Source organism: Coregonus lavaretus (genome assembly GCF_964263955.1).
Source record: "Coregonus lavaretus genome assembly, chromosome: 9".
Taxonomy (NCBI): domain Eukaryota; kingdom Metazoa; phylum Chordata; class Actinopteri; order Salmoniformes; family Salmonidae; genus Coregonus; species Coregonus lavaretus.
In genome coordinates this window covers 6,457,345-6,468,483 of record NC_139996.1, presented here as the reverse complement: position 1 = coordinate 6,468,483, position 11,139 = coordinate 6,457,345, and the positions used below count along the sequence as shown (strand labels likewise).

General features: G+C 44.1%; 1 protein-coding gene across 1 annotated transcript; it reads left to right on the top strand.

The window, feature by feature from the left end:
- The first annotated feature begins 338 nt into the window (after positions 1-338).
- On the top strand, positions 339-9,935 carry LOC311135009 (endoplasmin-like). The gene is made up of 17 exons (XM_084168820.1): positions 339-506; positions 1,440-1,542; positions 1,787-1,928; positions 2,130-2,246; positions 2,519-2,850; positions 3,218-3,329; positions 5,107-5,229; positions 5,429-5,545; positions 5,721-5,936; positions 6,138-6,203; positions 6,351-6,620; positions 7,015-7,260; positions 7,478-7,614; positions 7,790-7,868; positions 8,062-8,217; positions 8,583-8,681; positions 9,407-9,935. The coding sequence occupies exons 1-17, from the start codon at positions 458-460 to the stop codon at positions 9,428-9,430; spliced, it is 2,388 nt and encodes a 795-aa protein (XP_084024946.1). The 5' UTR covers positions 339-457; the 3' UTR covers positions 9,431-9,935.
- The last annotated feature ends 1,204 nt before the right edge of the window (positions 9,936-11,139 follow it).

Sequence of the window (11,139 nt, the reverse complement as noted above, 5' to 3'; positions counted from 1 at the left end):
GTAAACAAAACATTATCATTATAGTGGCCAAATATAATATTGATAAATGATCATCACATCAACACAATTTATCATCTAAAAAACACTGATTGAGCAACATGCATAGACATTGTTTGTTGAGCAATATTTTATAGTAGTTGCTTCCAAAAGTACCACTAGAAGAATTATTTAGCCAATGGTTACAAGCCACGATTTTCATGTATCACGTTTTACATGGAAGACGTCTATTGGGAGAAAATGTCCTATGAAATGTCCTGCTGCTATTGGCTGTGGTTTGTGCGTGGTGCCCTGTGATTGGCCCGTTTCGGGGGGTTATTAAAAGGGGCGCTTTTGTTGGGGGAGCTCGAGCTTGTCAAGGCGTCGGTGTGTGCGTTATTGTTGAAACTGCTGAGGTGTAGGTTGAGACCCACGGCTTTTCTCTGAAGAGCGGAAGGCTTCATTCAATAATTTTAACAAAATGAAGCGGATTTGGTTTATTGGGCTGCTCTGTGCACTTTTAGCATTCGGTGAGTAGCTGAGGATGTGTTTTATTAGCTATTACCCGCATTGCTATTAACGGCGTCTATCCATACGAGCTAGCGTTCGAACTTGATTTCCTTTATTGCTAGCCAGGTTAGCCAGCTAGCCATCTGAATCGCAAGCTTGTATTTCACGCTAATAGTTAGTTATGGACACCACTAGGCCTTTTATTTGTAAGAATTTGGGTTTTATTCATTGATATTGATTCTATGAGATTTACTCCCTACTTCACACATGTTTCTGGAAGTTTCCTTATAAGCTAAGCAAACATCCTTTTCCTAGCTACCAACCCCAGTCAGATAGCAGTAACGTTACCCACTGATATTGTTTCTTAGCTGCTAACGTTACAGTGCTAGCCTTGGCTTGCTCATCCTAGCTAGCGTAGCTAGTTTGCGATATCTGTATTTCCTGTCATTTTGGCTAACTAAGGAATAAAGCTACGTTTAGCTAAATATAGCCCGTGACTGAATTAAAACATTTTATGTACCAGGTGGATTAGGCTACATCACCTTTTTGATTTGCGTGCGACTCTTTTTTTTCTTTAAAACTCGTCAGGGTAGCTAGCATTTTCAGTTTGTAACTTAAAGGAAAACTATATTTTGGTATTTGTTTCATTAGTTCATTGTTTACATAGTCCCAAAATGTTTTGCTTGTCAGCGCTCAAGTTTTCAAGATATGTAACTTTCAAAATAGATGCATTTTACATCATATGATGATGCATTTTGACGCAAAATGCATCGTACGTGGATTATTTCTGTATTTTGAAAGTTACATATCTTGAGATTTTGAGTGCTGACAAGCAACACATTTTGGCATTATGTCAACAATGGACTAATTAGTTTTTGGGTGGAATTTGCCATGAATACGTTGCCTTTCAAAGATACACCTGCTCTGCTAACTTCAGTGGTCTTTCTTTGCAGCATCTGTGAGAGCAGAAGATGACCTTGACATCGACGGGACTGTGGAGGATGATCTGGGAAAGAGCAGAGATGGATCCAAGACAGATGACGAGGTGGTGCAGAGGTAGGTCAAATACGAAGAAACGTAGAGGAACCAGACTGAGGGGTGGGCTCAGCTTCATTGCTGATGTGTGTTTGGTAGTTGATCAGCTCTGACACAATTGTTTGGGAGGAACCTTAAAGTGAAACATGACAAGTCTACAGGGGGGGAAAAAAGGTGACGGTCAGTTGCCGTTTACTTTAGTGATGCACTTACCTGTTGAATGTCACTGATTTATCTCTGTCTCTCTCTCTCTCTTCGTCCTCAGAGAGGAGGAGTCTATCCAGCTGGACGGGCTGAACGCAGCTCAGATCAAAGAGATTAGAGAGAAGTCGGAGAAACATGTCTTCCAGGCAGAGGTCAATCGCATGATGAAGCTCATCATCAACTCACTCTACAAGAACAAGGAGGTGAGTGGTGGTAGGGTTGCAGGATTCCGGGAAACTTCCCCATACGTCCCTTGTCCTCCTTTGTGTTAGATCTTGAGACTGTTAATATTATCACTCCAGATCGTAGAGTCAGTAGAAGTTGAGTCGATCCAACCATAACCAACCCAAAGAGGTTTGAGTCGAAGTAAGTCAACAATAACCATCCTGTCCTCCTGTCTGTAGATTTTCTTGAGGGAGTTGATCTCCAACGCCTCTGATGCTCTGGATAAGATCAGACTGATGTCTCTGACCAATGAGGATGCGCTGGCAGCCAACGAGGAGCTCACCATCAAGATCAAGGTGTGTTTTATGGTCATGTCCTCAATCTCAATTCCTCACACCTTTCTCAACCGTACTGGAGAAGGTCCAAGGTCCCTCCCGTTGGACCTTCTTCTCCAATGTGTTTAGAAACTGTTAGGAGAGGATACAAGGAATCGGGGAAGTCTGAATTGGAGGGTATCTTTTGAAATATATTTGACTGATCCATTCCGCTTTGTAAGACATGGAAATCGTTCATAAAATACCATTAGGACTTCTGAGCTCACCTATTTTCTTAATCTTCTCCTCCCCAGTCTGACAAGGAGAAAAACATGCTCCACATCACAGACACGGGCATCGGCATGACCAAAGACGACCTGGTTAGGAACCTGGGTACCATCGCCAAGTCGGGCACCAGTGAGTTCCTGAACAAGATGACGGAGGTTGAAAGTGAGGGCCAGTCCACCTCGGAGCTGATTGGCCAGTTCGGCGTGGGCTTCTACTCCGCCTTCCTGGTTGCTGACAAGGTGATCGTGTCTTCGAAGCACAACAACGGCACGCAGCACATCTGGGAGTCCGACTCCAACGAGTTCAGCGTGATCGAGGACCCCCGCGGAGACACCCTAGGAAGGGGCACCACTATCACGTGAGTGCCTCAATAAGAGTACATTTATGTTGACATTTTATTCATTTAGCAGATGCTATCCAGAGTGACTTACTGTTGATAGCTAGGTGAGACAACCACATATCAGTCATACTAAAAACTGGCAGTCTAGACAGCCACAAGCAAACGCTCCTAGTATTTGAACGTTTTTTGAATACCAGGCTGTGGTATTCATACAGTGGCCATGAATTAAATGAACTTGTGTAGCATTATAAGATGATACAGGATAAAAGCCCTCAATGAAATCCAAAACACGAAGTACATGGCCTTGAATCAATCTGTATTTTGACTGACTCATGTTTTGACATTACCAAGGTTCTAACCGGTTGTCTTTTTTTGATTGGTCCAGGTTGGTGATGAAAGAGGAGGCTACAGACTACCTGGAGCTGGAGACAATCAAGAACCTGGTCAGGAAGTACTCCCAGTTCATCAATTTCCCCATCTACGTCTGGTCCAGCAAGGTATTGGAGTGGAACTGTACCACTACTGCACTATACTATTTGTCCTATACTCTCTTTCATCTGCACTGATAGCAAAATAATTTACAGGTGAAAACAATGTGGTGAAATCAAGCTTATCATACACTACCGGTCAAAAGTTTTAGAACACCTACTCATTCAAGGGTGTTCCTTTTATTTTTTACTATTTTCTACATTGTAGAATAATAGTGAATACCTCAACTGTGAAATGACACATGGAATCATGTAGTAACCAAGTGTTAAACAAGTCAAAATATATTTCATATTTGAGATTCTTCAAATAGCCACCCTTTGACTTTGACAGCTTTGCACACACTTGGAATTCTCTCAACCAGCTTCATGAGGTAGTCACCTGGAATGTATTTCAATTAACAGGTGTGCCTTAAGTTAATTTGTGGAAATTCTTTCCTCCTTAATGCGTTTGGGCCAATCAGTTGTGTTGTGACAAGGTAGGGGTGGTATGCAGAATATATCCCTATTTGGTAAAAGTCCATATTATGGCAAGAACAGCTCAAATAAGCAAAGAGAAACAACAGTCCATTACTTTAAGACATGGTCAATCAATCTTGAACATTTCAAGAACTTTGAAAGTTTCTTCAAGTGCAGTTGCAAAAACCATCAAGCGCTATGATGAAACTGGCTCTCATGAGGACCACCACAGGAATGGAAGACCGAGAGTTACCTCTGCTGCAGAGGATAACTTCATTGGAGTTACCAGCCTCAGAAATTGCAGCCCAAATAAATGCTTCAGAGTTCAAGTAACAGACACATCTCAACATCAACTGTTCATATGAGACTGCGTGAATCAGGCCTTCATGGTCGAATTGCTGCAAAGAAACCACTACTAAAGGACACCAATAAAAAGAGACTTGCTTGGGCCAAGAAACATGAGCAATGGACATTAGACCGGTAGAAATTTGTCCTTTGGTCTGGTGTCCAAATTGGAGATTTTTGGTTCCAACCGCCATGTCTTTGTGGGACGCGGTGTGGGTGACTGGATTATCTCCGCATGTGTAGTTCCCACTGTGAAGCATGGAGGAGGAGGTGTTATGGTGGGTGTGCTTTGCTGGTGACACTGTGATTTATTTCGAATTCAAGGCACACTTAACCAGCATGGCTACCACAGCATTCTGCAGCAATACGCCATCCCATCTGGTTTGGGCTTAGTGGAACTATCATTTGTTTTCAACAGGACAATGACACAACACACCTCCAGGCTGTGTAAGGGCTATTTTACCAAGGAGAGTGGAGTGCTGCATCAGATGACCTGGCCTCCACAATCCCACGAACCTCAACCAAATTGATATGGTTTGGGATGAGTCGGACCGCAGAGTGACGGAAAAGCAGCTAACAAGTGCTCAGCATATGTGGGAACTCCTTCAAGACTGTTGGAAAAGCATTCCAGGTGAAGCTGGTTGAGAGAATGCCAAGAGTATGCAAAGCTGTCATCAAGGCAAAGGGTGGCTATTTGAAGAATCTCACGTAAAATATATTTTGATTTGTTCAACACTTTTTTGGGGGGTTCTACATGATTCCATATGTGTTATTTCAAAGGTTTGACTTCACTATTATTCTACAATGTAGAAAATAGTAAAAATAAAGGAAAACCCTTGAATGAGTAGGTGTTCTAAAACTTGACCGGTAGTGTATGATAAAGGAGAGGACGGATATGAGGCAAGTTTGTCAAAGGCACAAACCATGTTGCAATGAGCTGTAGGAATAACATTTAGCCATTTTCCTTTCTCCTCCCCCTTCTCAGACTGAGACTGTTGAGGAACCCATCGACGAGGACGCTGAGGCAGAGGAGAAAGAAGCCACTGAGGATGAGGTGGAGGTGGAGGAAGAGGAGGAGGAGGAGAAGGACAAGCCAAAGACCAAGAAGGTAAAAACAAACAGCTCGGCTGTTAAGGAGTTGTTTTATTTTAGTTGTTTCCCAAATCTCTCCTTCAGTTCCATTTATTTGATCTATTCCAATGCTAACATGTATAATACAACTTAGCCATCAATTGGTTTTGATAAGTGTCTTATTTATTTTACTTTTTAAAAAAAACAACCAAAACCACTTCATGCCTTTGGTCCAGGTTGAGAAGACTGTGTGGGACTGGGAGCTGATGAACGACATCAAGCCTATCTGGACGAGACCAGCCAAAGAAGTAGAGGAGGACGAGTACAAGGCCTTCTACAAGACCTTCTCCAAGGTATGCAGTCTGCACCTCCTCTCGAAGTTCCTTCCAGGGAGTTCTTCCCAGCCAACTTACCTCTTTTTGTTTGCTCTTTGGGGTCTAGGCTGTAAACTGTTGATATGAAACAGGCTTTATAAATACATTTTGATTTGGTGTTCTAATTTGATTTATTTGTCGATCTCCCCTCCAGGACACTGACGAGCCCCTGTCCCACATCCACTTCACTGCCGAGGGTGAGGTCACCTTCAAGTCCATCCTGTTTGTCCCCGCTGCCGCCCCCAGGGGCATGTTCGACGAGTACGGAACCAAGAAGAACGACTTCATCAAGCTGTTTGTCCGTAGAGTGTTCATCACTGATGACTTCAATGACATGATGCCCAAATACCTGAACTTTGTTAGGGGAGTGGTGAGTGAGGCTTACGTTACGTAACTGATCTTCTAGGACATGGCACAGCAGGGTTGGATCAATAAAGTGAAGGTTTGTTTTTTGAATTGACTGAATAAAAATGGAATTGACCCCTGACCCTGCTGTACAGTTAAATGATTTTGTTCATTTAATAATGTTATTACTATCTCTCTAAGGGATTTATGATAATTGTTTTGTTAGGTGGACTCTGATGACCTGCCCCTGAACGTGTCCAGAGAAACCCTGCAGCAACACAAGCTGCTCAAGGTGAGCCTCTCTCTCTAATTAGACTGTTTCGGTCAGTTTTCTGTTTGGCGCCTAATGACGATACGATTGGAACACAATGACTTATCATTTAACCAACTTGGAGAACGATGGTGAGCTTAGTAACTAAAAGCCCCTCCCTCCATCCAGGTGATCCGTAAGAAGCTGGTGCGTAAGACCCTGGACATGATAAAGAAGATCGCAGAGGAGCAGTACAACGAGAAGTTCTGGAAGGAGTTTGGCACCAACATCAAGCTGGGTGTGATCGAGGACCACTCCAACCGGACCCGGCTGGCCAAGCTGCTGCGCTTCCAGACCTCCAACAGCGACACGGTGCTGGCCAGCCTGGAGCAGTACGTGGAGCGGATGAAGGACAAGCAGGACAAGATCTACTTCATGGCCGGGACCAGCCGCAAGGAGGTGGGTATTGTTACGCTGTTTAGGCCACATGGCCTGGTATGGCGGTGGCCGTACGTAGAGGGGATTGAGAAGCAGGACCGGATATACATCATGGCCAGGATTAGCTGAAAGGAGGTGGGTGGAGTGGACCATAAACTGGATTAATTGAAATGCAATCCTCTTCTGGATTTTCCCTTGACTTTCCCTCCCTTTCTTACCTTAAACTCTTGACGTTTTCAAACAAGGTCAAGGTAAGGAAGAAGGTAACCTCTCTGAAAGCATCTGAATGCAACCACTCATTACACTTTCCCCCTGGATGGTTGCAGATCTGGAAGGTGTCAGCAATATAGTGACGTTTGTAGGTTAATGTTCCTCCTAACCCTAGTGTTCCCTTGTGTAATGACCTCTCCCCCAGGCGGAGTCTTCTCCCTTCGTAGAGAGTCTGTTGAAGAAGGGTTATGAGGTCATCTATCTGACAGAGCCAGTGGATGAGTACTGTGTCCAGGCCTTGCCAGAGTTCGACGGCAAGCGCTTCCAGAACGTGGCCAAGGAGGGCATCAAGTTTGACGAGAGTGACAAGGCCAAAGAGACAAGGGAGGCCCTTGAGAAGGAGTATGAACCTCTCACCACCTGGATGAAGGACAACGCCCTCAAGGACAAGGTAACATGCAGAACATGAAGGTCAGACTTCAGCCCACTCTGGGGGGAAAAAAAACATGGCTTGTTTTTCCAGACTCTGATTAAGTTTAGTCCTGGATTTTAAAAAAACATTCTCAAAGGAGAATCTGGCCCTAAAATGTTTTTGGATTAAATGGAAAATTATATTGTGGAAAACCTTTTTATCTATTTTGCCAATGTTCCCTTTTTTTCTCTTGTAGATTGAGAAGGCCATCCTGTCCCAGAGGCTGACCAAGTCCCCCTGTGCTCTTGTAGCCAGCCAGTACGGCTGGTCTGGTAACATGGAAAGGATCATGAAGGCACAAGCCTACCAGACAGGGAAGGACATCTCCACAAAGTGAGTGGTCATTAGAAGTCTTCAGCTACAACACTTCCTCTCCCCTCCATTTTTGCTTTATGAAAGGATCGAAATGTTTCTCATTATGACTGATAAAAAAAATGTATTTCAAGATCCTACTTGTGCTTCAGGTTTCCTAATGTAGGCCTAATGCTCTTTCTCTCTGTATTTCCAGTTATTATGCAAGCCAGAAGAAAACATTTGAAATCAACCCAAAGCACCCCCTCATCAAGGAGATGCTGAAACGTGTTTCTGTAAGTATTCACACAACCTACACACACACAGTGTTACATTTCTGTCATACTTGATTCTCAAGAGGGGGCCAATGAGGCTCAAGCTAGAGAATGTCATCTTTTGTCAGTTGAGTGATGTTGACTGTACCTTGTGCTGCTCGTGGCGATGTCATATCGCTGAGTCTGTTTAATTCTCATCCCCTCTCCCCTGCAGACGGACGCCGAGGACCAGACGGCCTCAGACCTGGCCATGGTGCTGTTTGAGACGGCCACGCTGCGTTCAGGCTACCAGCTCCAAGACACCAAGGCCTACGGAAACCGGATCGAGCGCATGCTGCGGCTCAGTATGAACGTGGACCTCGCCGAACAGGCATGTCACAGCCCTGCACAATAAGGACATGATAAACTCCTAAGTTCTGTAAATGAGTATTGTGGTGCTGTAGCCTAAGAGTTCCCCTCCTCCAGTCCCCCCAACAGTACATTATTGTAGCCCCGGACAAGCACACCTGATTCAACTTAACATCCAAGCCCTCAATGACTTGAATCGGATGTTTTTGTCTGGGGCTACAACAACAAGAACGTGTGCTGTTGGGGGAACTGGAGGACCGGAGTTGGGGAAACTCTGCTGTAGCTTAGGGGTTATCCCACCTGTATGAAAAATAAATGCAGTGTTACTCTGATTTTTAAATGCTGAGGACAATAAATCGAATCATGTGTTGCCCCGCCCCCTTGCAGGTTGAGGAGGAGCCGGAGGAGGAGCCGGAGGAGGAGCCTGAAGAGCCAGCGGAGGCTGAGGAAGAAGCTGAGGAGGAAATTCCAGATGAGGACGAAACGGTGAGTCTCTCAGATCGCATGATGCAATTCTTGACCTGTTTTGGGTAATGACATCTTCATGTTGCGGTGTTCATTCATGGTTTTATAGTTCAGATAATTTCCTTCCCAGGCACCAACGTGTCAAACCAACGTGTCTGGTGGACCAACGTGTCAAACTTGGCTTTGGTTAGCCAATACAGAGAGACTGAGAAACTCCCGGCGCATAGTCATTGTCTTAATCTATCAACCAATCATGTCCCACAACCCCCCCTAACCCTCCCTTGTAAGCGAGCTGCGCTTTGCAGTCGTGATTCGCTAAAATTAAACGACGACCAATACTTTACTCAGTAAGGTCACTCCCACTAAGGCCAACTTTGAATCGTTGATGTACCAGGCTTATATGCACTGTGCACCAGAGGCGGCTGGTAGGAGGAGCTATAGGAGGACAGGCTCATTGTAATGGCTGGAATGGCATAATTGGTAGTGGATTAAAAACATCACACATGGGAACCACATGTTTGAGACTGTTCCATTTATTCCATTCCAGCCATTACAAAGAGCCCATCCTCTAGCTCCTCCCACCAGCATCATCTGCTGTGGGCAATAGCCTGAGGAAGAGGTTTTAGTTTGAAACTAGGGATGAAACTTTTGAATATTCAAAAGTTTGCCGTGTTCTGCATGATTTTTTTTTAGATAATGATGGTCGAAAACTACAACTAACCTCCCTCCCTCCCTCTGTCCAACAGGCAACTGACAAAGATGAATTATAAAGCACTGTAAATGGGGGAGGGTGTAATGATGGCCCAATCCTGGAGCTGAGCCTCAACAAAGGCCAACCAAGTCCTAACTGGAAACCCAGACCGAATTCCACTTCTGTTCATGTTTGTCTCGCTCATTATCTGTGTGTTTAGTTAAGAGAAACAATAGTGAAAAGTAGTGTGATTCAGTCTGGCTAGCCACGACCACCGCCGGCTGGCTAGGATACCCCAATGGCCACCCATCAAGACTAGCCCGGTCCCAGATCTGTTTGTGCCGTCTTGCCCAACAGATCTGGGATCAGGCTAAGTCAAGGCCATCGGCCACACTTCACTCACTCTGCGGAGGGTCCTGATGGGATAAGATTTTTTTTTTAAGGCTTGTGTTTTTGTTCCTGTTTTTGTTACATTCCTCATGATTGTAAATTTGTTAATATTTAACTGAGCTGTCTTTTGGAAAAGAGAAAAGATGTGATCGACACTGTCACTTGATCCCATTGAATAAATATTTCCTTGAAAAGGGGGCTACTGTCTTTTTTGATGAATATAGTTGGTGACTCTTTGTACAGGTGAAGTTATAAATAAAATAAATACTCTTTATTGAATAAAGCAGCACATTTACAAATACTTGACAGAATGTAAAATGTCTAAAGAACGTTCATTCCCATTTAAAGGTAGACTCCGTGATATAGATGCACAAAATAAACTGCTTAGTAAATTAATCAGCTGTTTTGCTCTTGTTGCTACAATGCTGTAAATGGGCTAATATAGTAGGCTAGAGTGTATTATCAAAAGCCATGTGTTTTTTTTAAGCTCAATGTTTTAGTTTGAACGCTCTGAAAGTTTGGTGGCAGTGATTTCAGTTTAGAATGTTTGAAGCCTGTATTCTGCAATTGCAATGAATGGGGCTAGTTTCTGAAGTAGGAATGGTATCAAAAAGCTTTGTTGAAGCCATCTAAGTTGAGTTAGTCTGTACAGTCGTGGTCAAAAGTTTTGAGTGACACAAATATTAATTTTCACAAAGTCTGCTGCCTCAGTTTTTGAGATGGCAATTTGCATATACTCCAGAATGTTATGAAGAGTGATCAGATGAATTGCAAAGTCCCTCTTTGCCATGAAAATGAACTTAATCCCCCCAAAACATTTCCACTGCATTTCAGCCCTTCCACAAAAGGACCAGCTGACATTCATGTCAGTGATTCTCTCGTTGATGAGGACAAGGCTGGAGACCACTCTGTCATGCTGATTGAGTTAGACTAGAATGGAAGCATTAAAAGGAGGGTGGTGCTTGAAATCATTGTTCTTCCTCTGTTAACCATGGTTACCTGCAAGGAAACACATGCCGTCATCATTGCTTTGCACAAAAAGGGCTTCACAGGCAAGGATATTGCTGCTAGTAAGATTGAACCTAAATCAACCATTTATCGGATCATCAAGAACTTCAAGGAGAGAGGTTCAATTGTTGTGAAGAAGGCTTCAGGGCACCCAAGAAAGTCCAGCAAGCGCCAGGACCGTCTCCTAAAGTTGATTAAGCTGCGGGATCAGGGCACCACCAGTGCAGAGCTTGCTCAGGAATGGCAGCAGGCAGGTGTGAGTGCATTTGCACGCACAGTGAGGCGAAGACTTTTGGTGGATGGCCTGGTGTCAAGAAGGGCAGCGAGGAAGCCACTTCTCTCCAGGAAAAACATCAGGGACAGACTGATATTCTGCAAAAGGTACAGGGA

What these genes read in the sequence shown, in the direction of transcription:
- LOC311135009 (XM_084168820.1), top strand. Translation starts at nt 458, where the DNA reads ATGAAGCGGATTTGGTTTATTGGGCTGCTCTGTGCACTTTTAGCATTC. An exon ending in GATGACGAGGTGGTGCAGAG is followed by an intron (nt 1,543 to 1,786) that starts GTAGGTCAAATA and finishes CTTCGTCCTCAG; the next exon opens with AGAGGAGGAGTCTATCCAGC. An exon ending in CACTCTACAAGAACAAGGAG is followed by an intron (nt 1,929 to 2,129) that starts GTGAGTGGTGGT and finishes TCCTGTCTGTAG; the next exon opens with ATTTTCTTGAGGGAGTTGAT.